The 25960-nt window shown below is 47.7% G+C and overlaps 1 protein-coding gene across 1 annotated transcript in view; it reads left to right on the top strand.

Annotated features, from left to right (window-relative positions):
* Window positions 1-25960, top strand: part of LOC149333630 (uncharacterized) — a 79788-nt gene that overhangs the window by 36194 nt on the left and 17634 nt on the right. Inside the window, exons 4-5 of the mRNA XM_089557769.1 lie at window positions 23957-24101; window positions 25791-25940. Of these exons, the coding sequence (XP_089413895.1) occupies window positions 23957-24101; window positions 25791-25940 (295 nt within the window). The remainder of the gene's footprint in view (window positions 1-23956; window positions 24102-25790; window positions 25941-25960) is intronic.

Below are 25960 nucleotides of genomic sequence, written 5' to 3'. Positions count from 1 at the left end.
ACCTCGTCAGGTCCACGGTCGCTGCTTTTAAATATTTGTTTTGATCGCTCATGGTGATTCTGTGCAACTACCCCTGTGCTACAGACATACAAACACCCGATCAACCAGCAGTTCAAATTATTAACCCAGAATTTGAAGCCTGGAGGATCCAAAGCAAAAACCAAACACTCACCCGCAGATGCAGCACCATGTCACCCGGTTCATCACACCGCTGCCAACCAGTTGTTGGCGCTGCCACCAGTTGTTGGCGAAGATGGGTCAGTTCGGCGTCGTTGCTAGCTCGCTGCTGCTGCTCCTGCTCGCTTGACGGAACCGTGGTCAAGCTTCGACACCCGTTCCCACCACCACCAGGGCAGGAGTGCCGCCATGTCAAAGAGTTAGGTGATGGGAGGAAGATTACAAGAGGGTTTATTTACATCTTTTTACAAGCATAAGAGACTGAAGTGAGGCTCAAGTGAGGTCCTAGTGAGTTCTGAGATGAGGCTGATCTGCCGCATTCTTTCTCGACATTTATACTGTTCGCCTTCCCTAAATTCCCTAGGTTCAGGACGCCCACGCAGAGGTGGGAGGGGCCCAGAGCACAAACAACACAAACTTGTGTGACCAAACACACCACTGCACTTAGGGCCACGTCCCCGTCACATGTTGAGTCTGAAGGAAAGAAGGTCGTCGTCGAGGTAGCGTCGACTGAGGTAGCGCCAGCCGAAGGTTTCTGCGGGTCACCGACTCCTGCTGATAATCAAAGACACCCGCCGCTCGAGGCCGGAAAGTGAGGTCACGAAAAGTCCGAAAGTGGTTCCCCATGCCTGGAGAAGTTCGCGAGGGTCGGAGAGGATGCCCGCCGGCCTGTCGCGGTGCTTGCACGCCACAGAGCCACACGAAACGAGGCCCTTTGTTCCCCGGCATGGCCAAGGCAAATGGGGAAGATAACGTTCGTCCCCCCGAGGCGGCGGCGGCGGCGTTCTACACGTGCAGGCACTTTGTGAAGGGGGTCTGGTTTTGGTCCTGCACTCCAACCGGGCAAACTCCGTAATTGAAGCCAGGTGTCACCTGGGTCCTCTCCGGGCGTGCGGTCCATGGCGGCAGGCCCGAAGGTAATCACACTCAAGTTGCTCGCAGCCATACACAGTAGAAGCAGGCGTACTGGCGGCCACCCGGCGAGACTTGTTGACGTCGATCTTAATAGTGGGCGGAATCCTAACATGGTGCTGGCAAAAACATGTTTGTGTTCAAGATATGCAGGTAACCTATACCGCACCATCGTCTCCATTAGTTTGCCCGCACAAGAGGTGAGAGAGATGGGGCGAAGGTTATCTGTGTCAATTGGTTTGCCTGCTTTAGGAATAAATGTGACCAGAGCCGTTTTCCAGTCAATTGGCAGGGGGTGTCCCCGTACCAAATTGCATTGGTGTAGTCTAGGAGGGACTGGTATACTAAGTCGGGCAGGTTCGTCAAACGCTTGACGGTGACCTTATCCCTTCCCGGCGCAGTGCCCCGTTTCATTTTGGCCAGAGCCGCCCGCAGATCATAGAGCCGCAAAGGTTGATCAAGCTCCGTGTTCTCTTGGCCTACATAAGAGTATGCAGATCCACGGGAGTCTTGGTCTGTTCAAGGATACTGGTCGCGAACTTTATGTGCCAGTTAAGTTGTGTTGCCAGGGAAGGCGTGCGCGGCTCACTGCAAATTTGTCTGTGTCTCGGTTCGTGTTTGGGTCGGTTCGATTAGGGCTGCAAAGAGACGCCACGTGTTGCGGCTGGACATTTGTCGAGCGGCGGTGTTGCATCTACCCACTCAGTTGGAGCCAGCGAGTTGTGCCGCGTACTCTGCCGCTTTCTGGGTAAGCTCGGCAATGCGAGCTTTAAGCTTTCTGTTGTGTTTTTGGCGTAGCCAACAACGGACCGGGCTGTGACGAGCTTCCCAGAGGTGTAGAAGGTGGTTATACACGTCCGTGACCGCCTCTGAGAGCTGGATCTGAGTTTCATGCGAGCAAAGGTGTGTCAGCAGCTGTTGGCACCATGCTGAATATCATTGCTCGTAAATGGGTGTATTGTCAAGTGAGTGAAAATTTTTTCTGAATTTCGTCCAATCTGGGATACGGGCTTGTGCTCTGGGACGCTTTAGAGAGCGTGTGCGTAGTGTAGTGTTAAGGATGCAGTGGTCGCTACCGAGGGTCTCCTCGGTGTTGAGCCAGTCTGCGTGTCGTATGTTGCGAGTGAAGGTTAAGTCCGGACACGTATCCCGTGTCACGAAGTTTCCTAGCCGTGTTGGGTGGACGGGGTGCGTGTGGAGGGTGAGGCCCAACGTGGACGCAAGTTCCGCCAACTTACGTTCGCGCGACTCCTCCTTGCGATTTCCCCACAGCTTTCTGGGTGCGTTAAAGTCGCCTACATTCAGCAGGGGATCGCGACCCGCTACTCTTAGCGCGCGGCTAAACAGGTCCACAAAAGTCACTCGCTTGAGTTTGGGAGAGCAGTAAACGTTGAGTATATGCAACGGCGGGTCCCTGCTGTGGAGTGATAGGATAGTCACCATTACATAGGAATACTCGATCTCGAGGTCGAGATCCACTAAGTTGGCTGTGTAGGCTTTCTGGATGAGAAGACAAGACGCGGGATCCTGTTGGAACGTAGTGTAATTTGAAACTGTGGCGCCCAGGCCTGGCTCCTGAAGGGCAACCACGGCTGGTATGTGCTCGAAGGTTTCAAGGTAGAGGCGGAAATTGGCCCGCCAAGTGCTGTCTTTAAAGCCTCTACAGTTCCATTGTGTTATTGAAGTTGAAACGGCATTGTGTTATTGAAGTTGAAACGGGTAAAAAACTGTATTTATAAAAGCCTAAAAAATTCAGGGGGGCATTTTGTTTACCTAAAGTGCGGTGAGGCGAAAGCGATAAGCGGGGTGTTGCTCCTCGTGTCACTGATGTGTAGTTAAGATGTCAAGCTTCGCGTCTAAGAGTGGAACGCAACAGCACCTTGCAACGCTGCCAGCGAGTCCACAGAACGCCACCGCCCGTTCGGCTCTACGCCTTACTTCCGTAAATTGGTTTTTGAGGAAAGGAAATGTGTCTGTCCCACATATCTCGGGGGACGCCTGTTGTTGTTGTTGAAAACTTTGATCGTCTAACAGATAAGGATCAGACCGCCTGGGCCGCTCTGTCTCACCCCCCTTTACGGGGGAGGGGACTCAGGAGCCGCCCAGCCGCACGGGATGCTCGCAGTCGATGCTGGCCGGGTTGGTTTCGCCGGCGACCTCTTCTGCCAGTTGGACGGCGGTGAGTTGGAGCTCAGGGCCCGAGCTCCGCAACAAGGTTTGCCAGGCTTCCCTACTGCTAATGTTTTGCGCCCTACCTAGGAGGAAGATGGGAGTAAACGAAGAGACCGTATTTACTAGACGCCCCTTGTTCATTCCAAACCATCGAGCTGGCATGGCGGAGTGGTAGCGTGCTCGTCTCGCACTCCGGAGATGAGACTCAGATCCAGCTCTCAGAGGCGGTCACGCACGTGGATAACCACCTTCTACACCTCTGGGAAGCCCGTCGCAGCCTCGTCCGCCGTTGGCGACACCAAAAACATAACAGAAAGCTTAAAGCTCGAATTGCCGAGCTAACCCAGAAAGCGGCAGAGTACGCGGCCCAACTCGCCGACTCCAACTGGGTGGATAGATATAACACGGCCGCGCGACAAATGTCCAGCCGCAACACGTGGCGTCTCTTTCGAGGCCTACTCGACCCAACCCAAACACCAACCAAAACAAAAACATTTGCAGCCAGCCATGTACGCTTTCTCTGGCAACACAACTGAACTCGCACAGAAACTTCGGGACCAGTATATGTGTACAGCCAAAGACCCCCGTGGATCTGCGTTCTCTTATGCAGGCAAGGACAACACGGAGCTGGATCAACCTTTCCAGCTCCATGGTCTGCCAGCAGCTCTCGCCAAAATGAAACGGGGCACTGCGCCAGGAAGGGATAAGGTCACCGTCACGCTTTTGAAGAACCTGGCCGACTTGGCATACCAGTCCCTCCTCGACTACATCAATGCAATTTGGCGTGGGGACACCCCCCTGCCAATTGACTGGAAAGCGGCTCTGGTCACATTTATTCCTAAAGCAGGCAAACCAATTGACACAGATAACCTTCGCCCCATCTCTCTCACCTCTTGTGTGGGCAAACTAATGGAGACGATGGTGCGGGATAGGTTATCTGCATATCTTGAACACAAACATGTTTTTGCGAGCACCATGTTCGGATTCCGCCCACACAGATCCACGCAGGATGTCCTCCTGCAACTTAATCGGGAAATCCTTGACCCCCTCGAATGCCCCCATAATGACCGGGTAGTCTCGCCTTCGATCTTAAAGGGGCATTTGACAATGTAACACACGAGATCATACTCACTAGCCTAAGCCAGACCGACTGTGGTCTCAACAGATTCCGATACATAAGCCAATTTTCAATGAATCATCTATCCTACATCCGAATACAAGATACAGAGCATGGTCCCTACCTACTCGGCGCGCGGGGAACCCCCCATGGGGCGGCACTTTCCCCGCTGCTCTTCAATCTGGATATGGCAGCTGCCGGCACAGATGGAGGGCGTTTCCGGCGTGCAGCACGCCCTATACGCCGATGACATCACCCTGTGGCCCACGCAGGGTAGCACAGGGGACATTGAAACCAGCCTGCAAACAGCGCCGACGATAGTAGACCGCTACGCCCGTCGCTGCGGTCGTCAATGTTCCCCTCAAAAATCGTAATTTGTGCACTTCCGCCCCTCACAGAAGTGCACAACTAAAATCTCTTTCTCTTGAGAGTGGTCCCATACACGAAAGTGACGAGATACGAGTACTAGGACTAGGGGGACCAGGTGGGCCGCATGATACGCCGGGTTTCCAACAAACGCTGGGGGTTACGATGTAAGGATGCCTTGCGGCTGGCAAACGCCTTTGTAACTAGTCGAATTCTTTATTCGACTCCTTATCTCCACCTACGGAAACAAGAGGAGGATGCGCTTGAGGTCATCGTTCGCAAAATTATTAAGCGTGCCCTTGATCTCCCCATCACTACTTGAAATAGCCGGCTTATGGCTCTAGGGGTGGTGAATACTTTCCGGGAGCTCCGGGAGGCGCACCTTACAAACCAGTACACGCGCTTGTCGCTAACGGAGTCGGATCGCCGCCTCCTTGCTCGACTCCATATCCAACATACCCCTCCAATGAAAGACAGTTTTCGCAACCCAGAACTATGGAGACGTGCGCTCCACGTGCGGCCTCTTCCAGCAAACATGTCACACGAAGACCATAATGGTCGGCGCCTGGCACGAGCGGAAGCGCTAGCCCGACATTATGGCAACAAAATAGATGTATACTACGTGGACGCCTCCGGTCCTCACCACGGGGGATGGTGCACGGTCGCGATGGTTCGCAACAACAACACAGTTAACGGCCTCACCTTCTGAGCCAGCAGTGCAACACAAGCAGAAGAGGTCGCGATTGCTCTCGCGGCCTCACATTCCGATTGAGAATACATAATCACCGACTCGCGAGGGGCCTGTCGGAACGTCGAACAAGGCTGCACTCCCTTCCTAGCCTATCAAATCTACCAATATTGCATACGGGATACGGACCCCGCCCACCGTTACCTTATATGGGCCCCTGCTCATCAGGGGTTGGCAGGAAACGAGGCAGCAGACGCATCCGCCCGCGCGCTCTTTCACCGGTATGTTTTTTCCTCCCTATCCGATCAGGAACCCGATTTTAATCCGATCTATACATTCAAAGATATTACAATATATTATCAAAATTGTCGTCGCCTTTACCCTAGCCCATGTAAAAGCCTGAAGAAGGCGGATGAGCGGCTCCTTCTCCGCCTTCTCACCAATACATTGCTGTGCCCGGCAGCGCTAAAACATTTCGACCCCTCCTTTAGCGGCAGCTGCCCACACTGTAGTGCAGTGTCTTCTGACACCAATCACATAGTGTGGGCCTGCCCCTCCAACCCCGCTATTCCCCCCATGCCCAACCAAACCCGGGAAGACTGGGAGGCGACCCTGCTCGGCTGCCACGACTTACAGGCCCAACAAGCCTTAGTCTTGCGCGCCCGCGAAGCGGCCAACGCCAATGGGGTCCCATACTAGGGACCTGCACCTAGTGTTTGTAAGGATCGGTCCGTTACGGGCTGATCCAAACATACCTCTTGTTCATTCTGAATAAATGTTTTCACCACCACCACCACCACTCCGGAGACCCTGGTTCGATTCCCCAACTCGACCAATTTTCTATTGGGTTTTATTTATTTATTTATTTATCGTGTCCTCTTGTCGTGACGTCACGCGGTCATGTGGTAGCGCGCCGCAGCTCCGCCGGAGCGAAGGATGAACCTCCATCGATGGGAGAAAAGTGCAAGCTGTATTGCTTTCGCAATGATGATGGTTAAAACGTTTATTTGAAGCCACAATGCCTTAGTTGAAGGGAAGGCTGGAAGCAACGTCTTGTGACCAGCCATTAACTCAACTGCCACCTGGCATAGTGGGCAGCTTTCTCGTAATCTGGTGGGCAGGTTGTGGTAAAGTCACATGTTCACTTAAATCTAGGTGGTAAGTCAAATGCAGAACTGAAACGCAGAAGTGAAACGCAGAAGTAAAAAAAATATACAAGAGAAAAAGGATTGCTCTGTTGACGGCATGACTATCCGGTACATCCTGTGGCATTATTGTAAATTGATAACAGTTAACATGATTATATATATATATATATTTTCCTTTTGTAATTCCCTGTAATCCAACAGCATGCATCTCAACAACTTTGAAGCTACTGTAACATTGCTGTAAAGTTTTTTCTTTTTAACATGCCAAGAAGTGCCATGGCGACCGCTACATTTATTGTACTTGTTTGTTTTGTGTGTATATATGCTGAATGCAATTTGCTTCCCCCAGGGAGGAAGGCCCTCGTCAGGCACGCCTTTTGGCCTCCGTCCTGAAGAATATCACTTCAAATAAATACTTTTCCAACTTTTCAAAGTTTACCACCTGCTTTGCTTCTGCGTAAACTTCAGCCCGCGAGGTCAGGTTTCCCGCTCGGTTACTTTCACCTAGCTGTCAGGTAAGCTTTTGCCGGAGATCTCTACAAGTGGTGACAGTGGCGCAATGAAGATACGTCGAAACGTATTGATATTACTTTCGCTGTTGGCGCGTCGCTCCCGGTCCCACGAATTATTTCACCGAGACGCATTTTTTCCCGAAAGGCTTCTAATGCTCCAGCATTAAAGACTGCCGCCACAATTTTCTATGAGAGAGCTGTGGCTCTTGGAACAACTCGAGAAGTATGCGCACCAACAAAAAAAAAAAACTTCGTTGTTTTTCGAGGCGTACATGCTATCTCCTCAAGGAGAAGGAGGTTGACAGCTCCCTTCCGGAAGTGATCGCGTGCGAAAGCTGCACGTTCAGCCAGCGTTTTCAAGGGCCAGGAGCTCAGCTCGGACGACCCCGGACCCGTAACCCTCGCTTGCAGATTTCCAAGCAGCGGCCTCCACGTGGTGATCTTGCTGTTCACCAGCGACCTGCCCGCGTTGAAGTCCACTTTGCTGTCCGGCCGCCTGGAGAAGCCACCAAAGGTGATGACGTCGTGCTTGTGGCTCTTAACAACATTGACTATGTTAACTATCCGTGCCTTCGGGCTTGCAGCAGCCTTCTCATCATGAAATCAGCACTGCTAACTTCATAAACGACAAGCAGATCAGGTCAAACAGGTGTAATTCTAGTTTGAGGTGGTCTTGTTTTGTGTGTAACCTGTTTATTCGTTGCGTGTTAGGTACACCGTGGAATACCGACCGTAGTGCGGTTGGCTACTCGGATTTTAATCCGTGAACCTCTAGAATTCTGCCATTCTTTTTAGCTAGATATTTTGCCTCCGGATCGTATTCTTTAGTTTCATTCATATGAACGCTGACGAAGAGAATGTATTCTTTTTGTGACACCTAAGCTGAGAGCATTACCAGCAGCTATATATTTATGGTGAGCTACCTGCCGTGCTTTCATTTACAGCAAGATCCGATCGCGGCGATGAATGCCCTATAGTTCTATAGCTTCTGCTCTGGAGAGAACTTGCACCTACTTGCTGGATCTTCAGAATATGTCGTCCGTGATACGTCTAGGTACTATTATTTCGTTACCCTTTCAAATGTCGGAGAGTTATGTCCGTCTGACAAGGTTGATAGAGCGGCTGGGCAGCTCATAAAGGTGGTAGCTAACACGCAAATATTACCTTCGCTGCTAAACGCCGCAGAAACCTTTCCGTGAAAAGCATGCAGTTCTCAGCTGGCTTTAAGTTACGGAATCTATTTTTACAAAGATACACTGCAGGCGTAATGTAAAAAAAACAAATAAGTAGGTTTTTAGAATTCAGCTTAAAAAGAGATACATGATTTCCTTTGCATGCCTTGCCTGGCAGCGGCCGACGTGTCGCTTTCTCTACAGCACCACTTACAACCTGCAGCCACAATGCCGGCCATTTTGCTTTTACATCGCAAGGCCAGATAAAAGATAACACCGCCATTATCACAATACCTTAAATTCCTCTTTACTTGTGCTTCTAGTTATGTTTTAGGGCGTGATGATATCGAGGTGTCTATAACACGACCGATCACAAAGCTTACGTATTTATTCTACATCATCTGCGTGCACGGCCAGCCAGCAAGCTGTATTTATACATAGTGCAGTGACTCTTTAACAGGAAAAATTAAGTTTCTAAAACCACGACTATTGAATTTCGCGTACGATGCTATACAATCTGAGCTTTCGTTCTCACCGTTCGGTCACGCACCGTCAAGCAATAGTGGTACAACTGGACCTGCTACACCCGCCGCTACGGACGAGGGTGGCGCTGGTGAATTCTCAATGCTAGTTACGCGTGCCATAAATTCCCCTGAAGGTTTAATGCTACACAGGCGCTCCCGCGGACCAGTTGGTACAGCACCATAGCAGAAATTCGGAGGTCATGGGCTTGGTTCCCGCCGGCAGCACGTGGTTGAATTTGAATTTCGGTTTATTTCCAAGTGGCGTAGAGGTCGAGATGGGAGAGAACGCTGTTTTTATACAGCTTAGACATCCACTGTACCGTCCCCTTTACGAGAGCATAGCATCGGTACATGCTTCACACAGAAAAGCAATAAGCTTCTCTTACAGAGCCGCCGCGGTGGCTCAGTGGCTATGGTGCTCGGCTGCTGACCCGAAAGACGGGGGTTCGATCCCGGTCGCGGCGGTTGAATTTCTTTGGAGGGGAAATTCTAGAGGCCCGTGTGCTGTGCGATGTCAGTGCACGTTAAAGAACCCCAGGTGGTCGAAATTTCCCGGAGCCCTCCACTACGGCGTCTTCATAGCCTTAGTCGCTTTGGGACGTTAAACCCCATAAACCAACCAACCAGCTTCTCTTACAGAGTATTTGTTTTATCTTCTACTTTGGAATCAATCATGTCTCATCCATAAGGTAAATGCACTAGTAATTTCCCATTGATCAACAACGCAAATGATAAAAAGTAAAAATATTGCGTTATGCTTTTTTCGTTTTCGGTGGTTGTTAGCTTTTTTCACACGTTAATTACAAAGAAACCCCTAAGTTTCATACTTTTCATCAATAGCTTAACTAAGGCCTCAGTTCTGGCATTCATGATGCCATGAGTAGCACAAGCAGGATCTCGCGCAGCTTTTGCCCTCACCGTTCGATTAATTTGGACGTGACACATGCGGCAAAATAAGACGTACTACATCCACCGCTCTGAACGAGGCTGGCGCTGGTCAAAACACTCAAGGTTAGGTTACAGGCAGCATAAATACCCCTGAAAATAGGATTGAACCGCTGTTAACGCAGCCCACTCAGTTGTGCACCGTGCTCTATATTCAGAGGTCGTGAGTTCGGATGCCATCGGCTGCTGGTTGTTATTTTTTCTTGTACTTACTAAACATTACCTTGCAGCTTTGAGATCATTACACTAATCTGCCACTAATCAGCCCCACAAATGAAAAAAAAAGAGAAAGATGAAAATATTCTACTACGTTTTCTTCTAGGTTTCGGTGGCTGCTAGCGTAATGCATATATTGTAACGAAGAAGACGGCACGAACATCTGACCGTTCTATTGAGCGACATTGCCATCCCTTTGTGTGTGTGCTCTCGGGGCTCGACCTCTGTGAGTACGGACCGCCGGCGCTCAGTACCTCTAACCATCCCAGCACCGATCTTACAATACAATACGTACAATACGTACAATACATACAATACAATACAATACAATACAATACAATACAATACAATACAATACGTACGTACGTACGTACGGACGGACGGACGGACGGACGGACGGACGGACGGACGGACGGACGGACGGACGGACGGACGGATGAATGGATGGATGGATGGATGGATGGATGGATGGATGGATGGATGGATGGATGGATGGATGGATGGATGGATGGATGGATGGACGGACGGACGGACGGACGGACGGACGGACGGACGGACGGACGGACGGATGGATGGATGGATGGATGGATGGATGGATGGATGGATGGATGGATGGATGGATGGATGGATGGATGGATGGATGGATGGATGGATGGATGGATGGATGGATGGATGGATGGATGGATGGATGGATGGATGGATGGATGGATGGATGGATGGATGGATGGATGGATGGATGGATGGATGGATGGATGGACGGACGGACGGACGGATGGACGGACGGATGGACGGATGGATGGATGGATGGATGGATGGATGGATGGATGGATGGATGGATGGATGGATGGATGGATGGATGGACGGATGGATGGATGGATGGATGGACGGATGGACGGATGGACGGATGGACGGATGGGTGGGTGGGTGGGTGGATGGATGGATGGATGGATGGATGGATGGATGGATGGATGGATGGATGGATGGATGGATGGATGGATGGATGGATGGATGGATGGATGGATGGAAAACTTTATTACGCAAGCGAGTTTGGACCGTGCAGCCCTCACATTACGTGCATGTGTCCAGGCCACGTAGGGCCATGGCACTGGCACCTCGGTTCACACAGCGAAGTTGCGTGTCCGGGTACTGCGACGCAAGGAGGGCCTCCCATGGCTCCCATATACCGATGGCGGGCTGTCCCTGCGGGGGAGGATCGCCAGGGCAGCCGAAGAGGATGTGGTCCAGGCTGGCGTGCGATTCTCCGCAGAGAGTGCACTCTGGGGAAACATGGCGGAAACCATGCGTATTATGGTTGTCGAGCCTCAGAACATGATCATCATCACAGTGCATGTTTCTGTTATCATTCTTACAGAAAATGTGAATTTAAGCGATTTAAGAATTCAATAAGAAACCTCATCTTCTTTGTTAAGCATTGGCTGAGCATTCAAATGAGAAGGAGGAGGAAGAACATTTATTTCCGCCGAATATGGCGCGAGAGCCCCCTCCGGGTCCGCACGCAGGCGTCCGGGGAGGAAGTCTGTCGCACCGCGGCCAGAGGACATCCAACCCCGTCTAGGAGAAGAGGTCTTCAGCCTCGGCCGCCAGGCGGACGGCGAAGCGCTGAGTTCTTTCGTCGGAGCTTCTCAGCGTGGTCTCCCACTCTTCGCTAGTTTTAATCGCGTTGAGCCGTGGGGCACGAACGCATCTCCAAATTATGTGATCTAATGTTGCCACGTGGCCGCAAAATTTACAAATTTCGGTTTCTGCACCGTCCCACTTCCGCCCTCTGGCACCCGTCCAACTCCTCCACAAATGAAAGGAAAAAAATCGTCCTTTCTGTTTTTCGAATGCAATTTGAAACATCAGCCGGCAAAAAAAAATTCAAAGCCATGGCAATGTGCTACTAGAGTTACTTCAACGTGTAGTTGGTTAAACTATTTCTTCCCGGTAGTCTACACAGGCAATTGAGATCTCATGTGAGGACTTCTAATTTATCTAAAAAATGCGCCCATTTCTAGTGCGCACGAATTTTCACTTCACATTTTTCCTAGAGGCAACCATTCCCAGCTTTTTTTTTTCTCAATGTAGGGCAGAGGTGTTTGTTTAGGTAGGTAAAAGCAATACATCAAATTTTCATACTACCTTGCACGGTAGATAAAGGGCAACAGTGTTCGGCTCCTCAGCATAAGGTTGCGGCATATAAACGCTTCCATGGTGGCCTCACTTCAGTGAAGGCTAGAGAGAACCTGAGGTGATATAATTTTATCCCGAGCACTTTACTCTACCGTTTTTCATAGCCCATGTGTAGGATATTAAGCCATACGCAACGTACCTTTTTTTTACACGTATATTACTTCATGCAGCCGAAATATGTCTTGCTCTACCTTTGTGCTACACGAGGTCGCCTATTAGTTAGCAGCGTCGGCGCTACTAAATTAATTAAGGAGTGAAAAAGGCAAACAATAGTCCACCGTAAGAGCACCTTTGATGCTCTAAGATGATATAGAACCCACTAACACGCAGTTCTGTGCTGCGAAGATAATTGCAAAACCGACAATTTTCCATTTCAGTTTGTGCACAAGTGTCCATCTCCACTTTGCTGGTGGCACGGCTCAGTGACAAGTTTCAGGAAAGCGAAGTAATTTCCCAGGCAACAACCTTCTAGCACAACCTCACCATGTGTAAGAACTGCCGCTGTCCTTTTGCATGCTCTCTGTCATTGATATCACGCTTTTTTCACCGTAGTGGTCCTTTTTAACAGCTGCGAACGTGTAAGGATGAAAGCCAATGCCTTTCTTTGCAGATGAAGTCACAGACAGCAGGATGGGATGTAAGTTCGAATGATAAAGTCCTCGATCTAGAGACTAAGAAACCAGGACCACTGATTTCTATGATGCTGGGAACTTCTGAGCTCAAGAGTCTTTCTGATCATTAGCACGTATATCACCGGGCTTGAAGGGCTATAAAGGCCTTCAATGACAGCGATAAAACCGCTAGCGCTCGAATGCAACACGAAAGCATTTTAGACCGCGAGAGCTCCGAGGTCGGGGCAGAGCTTCATGTTGCGTGTGGTGTATGCGTCAGGGATATAACGAGCATCCCTAGCTCTGAGGTGAAAAGTGGTAGGGTTGTAACGTAGCTAAACCGTGTAGACGTGCAAAGCCTATTTTTAGCCTTGTTGGCTCGTGGTTTGGCTTTTCTGGACCATTGGCACGTCTGACGACGATATTAGCCTCAGCGTGAGCTCTTATCGAGGTTAAACTGATGTGGTCGGTCCGCGCCGCAGATGGAACCTCATGAAGACTGCGATCTGTAATGCACAGCCCGATAGTTTGTTGCAATTTAACACGAGCAGTGATCGATGCGGTGATAGCACAGTACTCTCATGCAGGCCAGCGAAGGTGATCTGTTTGCGTCGCCGCGTGTTTGAAATCCAGTAGGGGCAATATTTTTATATCTGGCCCCTCAAGGTCAGGGACGCCTCAAGATTATTGGTTGGGTTTCAAACGGTGAAGTAATGCTTTCGCTCTAGTCCACAGCTTAGGCCTCGAGGTATGCCATATAGGAGGTCAAGTATGAAAAATACTGCCCCAAATTCTTTTCCTTCCTCGCCTCAGTAGGACATGCTGGCTGTGCCGTCGCGATCAGTGTGGAGGGTTCTCTGCAGTTTGGAGTACAATTCTCACGTAAGAAAAGTATACTCCGTTTCATACATAGCAGTCAACGCAGCCAAGGCTGCGGCGCCTGTTCGCGCTCCTCGTCCGCATCGTAATGTAGTGCGTCAAAAGTTAAAATCGTAATGAACTCACAATTAAAGTAAATGTTAGTTGATATTGCAGTATAATAATAACGGTGTTTTATTTTTCAAAAAGATTGCTTTTTTTATGTTCTACAGAACAGTGCCTTAGTTTCTGGGGATTTTTTTCCAGTCCCTCCTGTATCAGGTTTTCGCAGCTAGGCCGGCTGCGCAGGCCGGCCGGTCATGTCGTCTGCTTGAGTGGTTCACGTGAAGTATTTCCTTCCTCCGAGACCTGGTGCGCTGTTCTCTTTTCTGTAAAAATCAGCGACCGTACAACCGCTGAAGGCCACTCACATGATACGCGTAGCAAATGTTATACAGGGTGTTTCACCTAAGACTTTCTGCAATTTTTAAAAATAAGCTATTTGAATTAGATGCGCGCTTTTTCTGGCATAGCATTGTCAGTGGTGTAGTACATCATAATGCAGCTAAGACGAGCTAACTAGCAGGCTTGTTAACCAATATTTAATAGTTAGCTTTTAAACTATTACCGTTGGGCTCCTTAATTATTGAGAGGCATGCAGCCCACCGTAAGTAATGTCCATATCCGTTTTTAGAATTTCGAGAACGGGATTATCCTGTAGAAGAACTGCAGATTGGGCTAGTTGGTCTAGATTCATAGTGATGGTTCAACAGCGCAAACACACATAGACCAAGAAGGAGACAAGACACACACAGCATGTGCGCTGTTTTTTCATGTGTGTTGTTTTCGTGTGTGTATATTATGACATGCTTCTTCCTAACAAAAAATCAGTTGTAAGTTCAGCGCTGTGTGTGTCTTGTCTCCTTCTTGGTCTGTGTGTGTTTGCGCTGTTGAACCATCACTATGAGGGATTATCCTAGTTGCTGTGGCCCAACAAATTTCTCCTACATCGCGCCAAAATACATGCGGTTTGAGAAGCTTGCTGGCAAAGCAACCTCTCCAGTGCACGTAACTCGTCGAAATAGCCAAAATTTGTTTTGCCACAGCGCCGAGGATAATCGCGTTCTCGAAATTATACAAACTGATATGGACACCACTTACGTGGGGCTACATGCCTCAATAATTAAGGAGCCCAACGGTAATAGTTTAGAAGTTAACTATTAAATATTGGTTAACAAGCCTGCTAGTTAGCACGTCTTAGCTGCATTATGATGTACTACACCACTGACAATGCAATGCCAGAAAAAGCGCGCATCTAATTCAAATAGCTTGTTTTTAAAAATTGCAGAAAGTCTTAGGTGAAACACCCTGTATATATCATTCCATAACCTGCAGCACTCTTGTGAGTTGTTGCAGCAGTGAAAAACAACGATAGTAGATTACGATCGAGCAAATGCACAACTTTAGTTACAAAGATAATATTTACAAAGATTAAAAACATGAGAGCGGATGTCAACAATTAAATGCCAGCCACAACGTTCACTCACGCTGCGCTTACATCTCATTGGTGTGTAAGAAGCCCGAATTTTTACTCGTCTATATTGTTACCGCGAGAGGACGATGACGAGCTACTGTGTGGAGAACGAACAGCGAGCTTCGTCAACCTCTTTGTACGAACCACGGAACCTCGTTGCCGGCTTGTCACAATAACAATGTCAACTGCAGCGGCAAGTCCGCTAATATACGACACCACGTGTTGCGTTCGATGACCTGCGCAGCGGAATCTCTGCTCACGGCCCAAATACACAGCTTTCAACAATCCCCATCTCACCGCACTTGTTCACACCCATAACACACCGAATCCGACATCTAATACAAAACATTACTACGAACGGAAGCGCTTTAAAGAATTTTCCTTGTGACAACAGCTCAAAAATGGAGACTTGCCGAATCAGACGCCGCTCACTTTAAAGCCGCTTAGTACGCCGATCAATGCCGGATTGCCGCTAGCCGAGGCTGCTCGGAATCATTGACGCCGCACCGAATTCTATCACCACACAATTAATGATTCATTGTGTGCCGCATGCAAAAGAGTCACTGAACGCCTGAGAACAGCACTTCGCAATCACGTCCGTCACCAATACACTACACTGCTTTTTCTCTTCGAAACAAGTAAGCAGCGCAAGTAAATAGCGCAGTGTTTTTCAAAGTACGCATTACAGTTTGACAGTTTCGACTTTCTACCTAATGATACTTATAAGAAAAATAAAAAAGAAATGGAAAAAAACCAGCCAAGCCGGGAGTCGAACGTAGGCCCTTTGTGAAATGAACACACAGGCGCGCGCTTCGTACCACTCAGCCACGACGCGAGGCGGACGGATACATTTTGCTTGTTTTTTGCAGCGGACTACTTTCGTACCTTCGGCAGCGTTGACAGCTATGTATGAAACGGAATATAATGGTAGTACAGAAACAGGGCGAAATGGGGCGCTGTTGGCACGCAAGCAAACCAGCCAACGAGTTTTCCAAGCCCATTCTATTATGGTAGCAGACAGGTGCTCGGTATAACAAAGCCGCTGGCCTGTGCGCATTGTAGAGCTGCTGCTCGGCACTGGTGTGGCTGCCCTCCTGTCATTCGTTTACCTGCCCACAAGTTAACATTTTGCGTGCTTGGCAGGAGCAGCGCTATCGTCCTTTCCAATCAGTGATTGACCTTCGCGGACGGCTTGCAAGAAATGAACTAGCAAGATTGATACGAAACAGTACTCATGTACGACAGCTTGAGGTTCGCATTCAAGTCCAGCAACTTATCTGAAGTCTGATTTTAGCAAATATTATTACGAGTTTTGTTATTCGTGCGCAAACAACGCGGAAGTGTTATGCGACCGCTAATGAACATTATCAGTGAAAGTGATAAAAGAACAAGCACACCTCCAAAGCGGCTCCTGTTACGCGTGTAGTAAACCGAATCATGAAGAAAATGCACATCTCTCTAAAGGTTTGCGCCCTCAAGGAGGTTTAAAGCGCTATGCTGCATGTGACCTACACCGTGTGGAGCAGGCTGCTGTTTGGAATATGTTTGGAAAAGAAAACGGGGCGTCTGGTACTTCTATGCCCGGTCGCCGATGCGGGAATAGCTCGGCAGCTACACCCTTAATGTTATAACTCTAGATAACGTACTGGCGCGTGTCCCAATGCTGCATCCCCCCCCCGCCCACCCTTTCGTGAATCTGACAGATGTTTGTTAAAATGAAGCATCGAGTCCCAGCTTAGAGCCCAGCAGACCTCCGGCCGTCCTCCACCATAAACATCACCCCCCAGCCGCCTCTCCACCAAACTCTCCTTGCTGTGCGGATGTCCGCCCACTAATGACAGCCTCGATACTTCTCCCATCATCCCCGGCACTCACCTGCGCCCTTCACAAGCGCGATGCTCCACCTAGGAAGCTCTGTACTGAAGAACAACCAGCCATTAAGAGGCAATTAACACGCCGTCTCTATCAACTAGAGGCCGACGCGCCAGCAAGGACAAAAGCAACTGCGAACTCAAATTCAAAGCAGCAGTGGAAAAACCAGCTGTACACCAGCTGCTCCACCTGTTAGCCACCTCGCCTCCGCTAGGCAATGCCTCCCCGCACTTTGTTACCATCAGAAAGCTCACGAATCAGCTATGTAGACGACAACGCTAATGCACAAACAAAGGTTTAAGACGGAATGACGCCAATTCAGGTATAGAAATGTGCAAGCGCACTAATGCAAAAAGTGCTAAACATAAGTCATGAATCCCATTGAGGTATTTTAATCGCACTGTTTTTGCAGATTCGCCTCGTCAGACGTCAGATTCTTCCATCAATTTTTACGTGTCGCAGAAAAGCTGGTGTCGTCTTTGGAGTCATTGGCCGCGAGTGAAAAAAATCCACGAAAAGTGAGGAAACCCTACAGAAGCAACCTAGGTCACGTGACCTTTTTGACGTAATCAGAACCTGCCGACCTTATTTTGATCAAACGGCCTGCCGTGATAGTTCACATTTAAATTAAATATTGGTCGCGAATGGTTGCTCGGAAAGAGAAACTTGCATTTCACAGCCACCATCTGTGCAGCACCTGCCGTGGCAGCGCAGTGGCGCAGCACTTAAGAGCAGGACCACTGCAACAGGGGTGGTATGGGGACTCCCAGGTATCCATGAATGTAAAGCAGGGAACGACTAAATCCGCATATATGGGCATCAACCGATTAACGCCACCGCCTCATACTTTTAAGACGTAGCTTAAATATCCCCTCCTCTTAAGTGACCCTTCCACTCTAGCGGCATGAAAAAAAAGACTGAGCACACGGAGGGTTTTCCAAACGATCCCATGCGAGAAAGGATGTGTAACGCCAACTAATTAATCATGCAGTCTGGGCCGGTAGATTCGGATTCACGCTTTAAGAGCAGCAAGCAGAAGCCGATTCCCAGTAGGTCCTTCCGCCCGCGGACTATGCGTCACGTGAGGATCCTCCTCCGATCCATGAGGCCCCCACCTGTCCCTCATACGGAGACAGGGCGTATATATGACTCTTCCGCTTATCGTCGCTGCTCCGACCTTCACCTTTACTCGCGGCAATAAACTCAATAGGCACGCGCGCGGTCATTCGCTATGCCAGTTCACCGACATTGCTGGTCAGAAGTTAACAAGACGGAGCTAAAAAATTGCGTGACACTTGGTCCACGGGCCAGTTGTACATCGTGTTAGTAGGCCTTAAACATACCCGGTCGGGAAGAACCTAATGACCTCTTGCAGCATCTGATATTCCAGTGCAAGGATCCCTTAATTTCGTAACAGTATTGTTATGGTGGAGGCAAAAATGGTCTCAAGTACGGCAGTGTCTGAGCTAGTAAGGGACGGTTTGTCGATTCTCGAAAGTAACTATTTTTTCTCGACCTTCCGTGCAACAGTAGTGGTATTTATAATCGTTAATCTCGCTTGAGTGTGAATGCTGACATTCCCCTTCGGAGGAAACTGCAGTTTTTTGCGGTGCCGATTATTGTTGTAGTCATTGTTTGCTTTCTTTGGAAGCTATATACGTTCGTCACAGCAACAGTCAGCCAGAATTTTACCAAAAATGACGAAAAAAGTGTTTATGAAATACATCGATCCTTGCAGCCTTTTGCCTGGGTCTACTGCACTTGGGCCAATACCCATTACTTGCCTGGAAGCTAAATTATCCAGGAAAGGTTTTAACCTCTCAACGTTGAGTTCCCTACGGTGCTGTCATAGCATGAAGGTTTTTGAACTGTTTCTATTGCTTTAAATGACGAAATTTTCTGCACTGTTTTTCCAGCTGTGTCCTCTGGTAAGTCAAGGCGCATTAGTGTATCTGAAACCGAGAATATTATTCGACCTTTTTGATGAGAAGTATGCCTGTCCCTGCTTTCTATATATATGAGTTCTGTGTCACTCACGTTAGTACTACTCATATATTCACGAATGCTCGTGTACAATCTAAAATAGTCTAAAATAAAAAAGCACTGGCTTTTTATAAAAAAAGCAGGCACTTACTAGTTAATTGGCAGTTGGCGGGGCATAGAATTGTTCTGGTTAGGGAGTGCGATTTCCGGAGCTATATCTGTCGCCTCACTCTTGGTGATAGCTAATGCTGACAGGCATCGACTAAAATAAGTAGTCAACCCTGCCGTCAAGGTGGACGCCAGCATTTTACTTGAGTGTTGCATTTTTTCTCCTCTGCCCACGCGAAAAAAAACAAGGATGTTAGAGACGCAGACGTTGTCGGGTGTTTTCACACACCGTGCCATCTCAATGTTGCTCCTGTAATATCCTAGAATGACGGGATTTGGAACAGTAGCGACCACGTGCAGGGCTAAATATTGAGTTGGAGCTACGATAGGTCGGACGTAGTTAGGATTATTTAAGGCCGAGCAAATAGAGAATGACACCTTGTTATGTTTAGCCTCTCAACGCCGTCATTCTTCTTTGAGCTCCAGTTATATAACTGAACGTTGTAAACGGCTTAGGGGCCAATTTTAGAATTCAACTACTACACTTGTAGTGTTGACGCTACTTAGCTTTGCGTAGGGATAGCTTGGAAAGCTGTGTCTCGTACTACTGTACTCTTTCCATGCGCCACACCAACTGACTGAGGCTCTCGTGCTCAGAAAAAAAAAGAGTAGAAAGGTTAGGTTAGGCTTGCCCTGGGCTGCTAATAATGTGGCCGAAAAGCGTGTATCGCAGCTAATCGAACAAGAGCAGAAAGTGCGGTTTAAATAAGTTATTTAAAAATGTTGAACCTAAATTTCAGGTCTTCAGTCGATCGAACTGTTCGGCGAGTATTACATTCTAGGTGATGTGCTGCGTATGCCCAGTGTAGAATTTTAGCGAAAAGGAGGCGTTCTTGCCTCCCCTTCAAACATATTTTGTAGAGAAACCACGCAATATTGACATTGGTTTCTAAGTGCGTGACAGGAGTAAATGATAAATTATCCCTGTATGTGAAACTTAAAGGTGGAGAGCCGGAGGCAAAGTGCAGACAAAAACCGGGAAACGAGCAGTCACGAGGAAAATCACTAACATGAACGCTGATATCAAAGCATCGAAACTTGATTGTATGCATTGGAATTTGTCTCTGGCGCCATAATTATTTCATGGCAACTCCCAGATCGATGAACATGGCCCAGAAAAGATATCAGCGCACGAAATATGTAGGCAACGAGGTATTGCATAGCGGAAGGAAGCCACAAGGAAGAAGATTGTGGCGCGCGCTGGAATAGCGATGGTAGTAGCATTTTATACTTAGAAAATCTCAGCTTCAGCCATCGAATATTTTTCAACAGCCCGTTTTAGATAAAAACGCTGTCGCTAGCATTTTTATTCCTTGTAAGTCCATTGGTTTCGTGTAATTTTGGTGTTTAGACGCAATTGTTGTAAATACCAAGGCCCACAACAGGCCCGAAAAAGAAACAGCATGTCTTCCCGTTATATAGATGCTTATGGTCTAGAATGGCGTCCACATTCTAACCACCAGCGAGATGTGTTCGCGCACATGGAAGCCAGTGTGTTTGGGATGGTAGCATGCAATCATTGACAGGTCGTCGGATTCTTCGACAGGGTAATGAACCCGGGTATCCTTAATATATTCATATCCTCCACTAGACGGCTCGCCTCAGAGTTTTATTTCCTCTAAGGCAGCCGAAGTTTCTGTAGGTGGCAGTTTCTTGCGCCTGCCCATCTTCCTGCGCCCATGAGTCGAAGACGCTACAAGACGTTTTTCGTAACAAGTTAGTCTACTCGTGCGCAACATATGGCGCACTACGAGCGTGACTGACTACTTAGATTCGCTCTCTAATTCAAATGTTTGGAATGAAGACAACGGGCCTTGATTTGGGAGGCCATGGAAAGAAAGGCTTACCAAGAAGGATTACCATGGCCACTCAGTGTGCTGGGGAAGGTTTTCTTGGCTGTATTTTAAAGAAAGTTCTAGTAAGGTTGGATACATCATTACTTGTCAATAACGCAGTGAAACGTCGGCAGCAATTTTAATAGCATTTGTTATTGAAATTGAATGTGCCAAGCACATTACAAGGATCGATAAAGCGCGTCATCGTGCATCCTTACTGCTTACAATGAACTGGTGCCCATCAAGCTGCGTACGATTTGATTTATTGCTAGGTTTCTGACTGGAGATGCGACCTTGACTTTTCGCTGCCTACTATAGCGACGTATTCTCACAACTGGCCACTGTTTTAAGCTAGCGTATCCCTTAGAAGCAATACCGGGGAAGTATACGTGAGCCTTTCTTTAAACATCAGTTGCGGAATCAATACTCGCAACGATTATGCCTCCTAAATAAACAGTGAAGCTCATGAGATTTACTTATTTTCAGAGATTATCATATTCATACGGCGTAAAATATACAAGTTTTAAAGGTTATTTTATTACCAGTAAGCGCTGCATTTCTTCGCTTCGTCGTGAGTACTCAGTTGTACTCTTCAGGAGGTTCTCGAATGGGCGCAAGCAACAGATGTAATTCTAACCACTGTTGTCAGTTTGTTGATGGTATAATAGATAAAAAGCTTACCTATATGTGGTGGACACTCAACAGCGAAACGAGCCTTCCTCAGGACCTGAAAGTGTAGCGAAGAATGTTTCACTCAATGTCTCAGTAAAGAAAAGATTACTACTGCGCGAATGGGACAGGACAGGAGAACGAGGAACACAGACGAGCCCTTCTGTCTGTCGTTTTGGTACCCAGACCCGCTCATTTCAGTATGCATCATCATCAGCGTGACTAGTCACGTCTACTACAGGGCAAATGCCTCTCCCATATCTTTCTAATTAAGTGTCTCCTGTGCCAGCTGCTCTCTCATCCGGCCATATAACATTCTGCCGCTCCCTGCCACGCCTGCCATATCTTGGTACCCACTTCGTTATTCTTAACGAACATCAGTTACCTTGCCGTCGCCGCTGTCAGTACTGATGAGGTTAAACTGCTGGGGGAGGGGGGGGGGGCAATCGCACTGAGGCAATTGCTTGTTCTCGGCCAATGAATTAAACCAGTTGAACATTTTAATGGTCGGATTGCAAGAGTTCCAACTTGTGCCCTCATATGTATTTTATTCCGCTGTCGTAGTGCGCAGGTAGGGTATAGTGTACGGCGCTACGCCATGCCAGCATTTCTGCGCTCTACTTCGAAGAAGTGTGTCCGGTTGGATTTCCCAAATTATAGTTTCTCCAGCGTCAATAAACGTCAAGGTTCAGTCCGCCCACGGTCCAGCAGCGCTTGTGTTGCTAGTCTCAATAAGCCCGCTTGTATGGTGTTTGATGTAATGCGAATGCCTGGGAAAGCAGGTGGAATAAGTTTCCGTGGGGAAGGAAGTAGAGCCACAATCCAATGTCAACCTCGACCACTGTTTTCAGTCTGCGTATCAGCTTCGTTTATAAATTATTCAGAACAAAGTTTTCTTGCTTCTCCGATCCGTACATTTTTATTCCTTCGCTACTGCAGTTATTATTTTATTCTGGGAAGTCCCGTTTGCTGCGCAATATTTCAATACAGCTTGATAGCAAACGCCCCTACGCCCACTATGGAGTCACACACCACGCAGTGCCTATAAGCGAATTGGAATATGAAAACAATGAATTAGTGGCGCTTCGTTTTCACCGACCTTGTTTGTAACGACCCGAGCATGTGATGGTTTTGTCTGAGAAGCACTATATAGCTACTCTGTATTTTGCAGTTGCAGTTGACGAGGACCGGTAAGTGAGCCAATAGGAGGTTCAAATAAAAATATTTCTCTTTCTTTGTTTCGTATATTATTGTATGATCCTGCTTCCTGTAACGACGAAGGATAGCCGACTTATTGCTGATTCCTTTCTCTAACGGATCAACATGATTTTATGTGAGGAGGGCGTAGTAAGGAGAAAAGAAGTGCCTGATTTACGGATGACAACCTTCAATAAAAATATCGAACTAGAAGCTAGTTCTGCGCGCAAAACTTTTACAAAAAGCGCTCTGCAACTTGCAACCCTCCTTGCCCACTCTTATCAAAAAGTTTTAAATCAGTGAACTTTAGCTACGCGCGTTTTATATAAGATTAGCGATATGATGAAGCATCCGCGCAACAGCAAAATGAAGGTCACATACCTTTCAGATCTTGGGGTTAATTCCTTTACCCTACATAATCTCGAAGGCCAGGAAGTGACTATTCTTAACTCAAATTACTGGAGCTCTGCTTCGGCTTGAAAATGTCTTTATCCTTGTGGCCTAACGATGAATTATTTGCCAACATCTACGTTTTGTTGGCGAAGACATGCAATTAACAGCAGGTGGGTTGCAAAACATAGCTGCGTAACAAGCGAAATAAACGCGCACCTCCTGGTGACATAGAGAATAATTTACAACGGTTGTAGGCCTCGCGTCTCATATGATTGTGTTTGCGCCTATCGTGGCGTCAGTTTTCTTTTGTCATAGAGGAAATGCTTTTTGATCAGCTCTGCAACCATATGGTTGAATCTTATATGACACCAAGGTGAATATCACCGTCGGTGCAGAATAAGAGAGCCGAAATTTTTTATCGCAGATGAGCTTCTGTAATATTGAAATTGAAATTTTATTCCACAACAGAAAAGGTTTTGGGGGTGGCACTCAGGAGCACAATGATGTAAGATGAAATACGATTAAATGCTGCCGATAGTGAACTGCAAATTAAACGAAATTTAGTCAATGTTTGCATACAAATAAAGCCCTTTTGACTAGGTTTGGGGAGATGTTGGTTAGAAGGCCCTAGTTATTAATTTGTCTTTTATGCTGCCACGAAGACTTATACCTTATTTTCATTCGAACGTGTAAGACGCTGAGACAAGTATCTGCTGTTAAGGAACTTATTTCGCCTCCCAGGAAAAGTGAGGGGTCGAAGATCTTGGTCGTGGTGCTGTCTGTCGTGCTGCTTTTCTCATTTGTTGCGGTGCTCGCGGTGCTTCTGATCGGATCTCCCGGTGAGTGGAAGCAGGCATCTTGCAGCATGCACACAGCTTGTTAAATTTAATAAGCGGATGGAGCACTGAACGGCACTATTTTGTCTGTCCGGTCTACGGGCACACGTGTTTGGGATTGTGCGTCGCACTTCCCTTGCCCACGGTTTCCAAATTTTTATTTTTGTTGCCCATTCAAAAGGCTTCTGTGAGAGGAGTCGGGTTACGGGAAATATTCCGAGAGGGATTGACTCGTAGCGGAGTACGAGGTAGTGGCTGATGTTAGTTGATGTTTCGCGAGTGGCGTGGGAATATATTGACTACATATTATGTATGGTTCTGACGGTGATAAGCTGCAGAAGGACGTGACTGTTCTACTCACTCACCTGCTAACGGCTTCACTCCGCACACCACTCACCTCGACATCTTCGAAGTGCTAAGTCTATGTGCGCGCAAACAAAACATCGGCGGTCGAGCATGGTCCTCCTGTAGAAAATGTGTTGAGTTCAGCAGCTGCTGGTGACAACATATGAGCGGATTTTTTTTTCAATATAATTTGCTATTGTCTGAATCAGAAATGCAAAGCAACACTACCATTTCTTGTGTTCTAAAAGAAGTAATTGCCTATTATCATTCCCCCAAGCACAGCAATGCGGCTGTAAAGGAAAGCTATATAGCTTCAACAGATGTTTCTTACATGAAGAAAATTTTATACTGCTCCGCAGTAAATACTACTTCATTGCTAAAGTAATGCACATTTAGCGACTCCCCCAAACACGAGACCAACCTTGTTTCTGTTGCGGGGTATACAGAGGCAACGGTATCAAAAGCTTGCAACATAAAACTCGGGTTTCCTCTTTGACCTTTCGATAAGGACACGTAATAGTGAGCGCGGTAGTGGTTAAAAGAAATTCACCAAAACAGTACCTATCAGGTCCGTTTTCGGTTTGTAGCATAGGCTGTATTCAACAAGATACCATGTAGGAGGAATCGCTGCCAGAGTTACAACTGATGAAAAATTTCAAATGCTGCATTGTTGCATATTGATTCTGCACTCCTTGCTGGGAGCGCAGTGCAAGGAAAGAATTGGTTGCTTTAAAAAGTTTTTCATTTTTTCTCGAATATCACTCTGCTGCATAGGTGCCTATAATTATTCATAAAAATTCTTCAAATGTTTTGACATATTTCCGTCGGTAGTGCAATGTGTAGATATTCTGGATTTTTATTCCTGTGTGGGGTTTTTAATAATAGTAGTGTGAGCGTTGTCCAAGAATCTTTCCCCAACTTATTTAAAAGTCCATCTAATAATTTCTACCGGGTGACTTAGTCCTCCGCGCATCACTGCGACTATTGGAGGCGGTTGTAGAGACGCTTCGCATGCGACATATTTTTTAAAGCCAGGATGGTGAAGTTTTTCATTGTGTAATACTATTGTCTGTGTGTGGGCCTTCTAAGTGCGTGGGGCGCACGGTAGCTTCGCTCTACCACATTTGAATGTCGCGACAGCTGCAATCTGAAGGCGTTGGATCGGGCGTGAAAGCATGCTTCATCGTGTATTAAAAAACGTTATAGCAATGGTAAGCGACTGGTTAATATCCGCGACTTCTATCTTCTTCTATGCCTCTTTTTTTTCGCACAATTACGTCCTTCTTTTCGCAGAATCCCCTCGGCTATGGGCCTTATCAAATGCTTTTTTGTTTCCTGCGAACGCAGGTGGCGATGAGGATCAGAAAGGCAACGGTGGCAATGCCCGCTCGGGCAACACAGAGACTGGGGTCGACGGCGGACGCATTCCGGCGCCCCCTCTCGTGTTGGAAATCCCAATGGGATCCCGGACGAGGACTACGGTGTCGGTGACGCCAGGTGAGGACAATCATTGACAC

This window comes from Amblyomma mixtum, chromosome 8 (genome assembly GCF_055824585.1).
Source record: "Amblyomma mixtum isolate Tamu chromosome 8, ASM5582458v1, whole genome shotgun sequence".
Classification (NCBI taxonomy): Eukaryota; Metazoa; Arthropoda; class Arachnida; order Ixodida; family Ixodidae; genus Amblyomma; species Amblyomma mixtum.
Note: the sequence above shows the minus strand (reverse complement) of the source record. Positions and strands in the feature narration are given on the sequence as shown.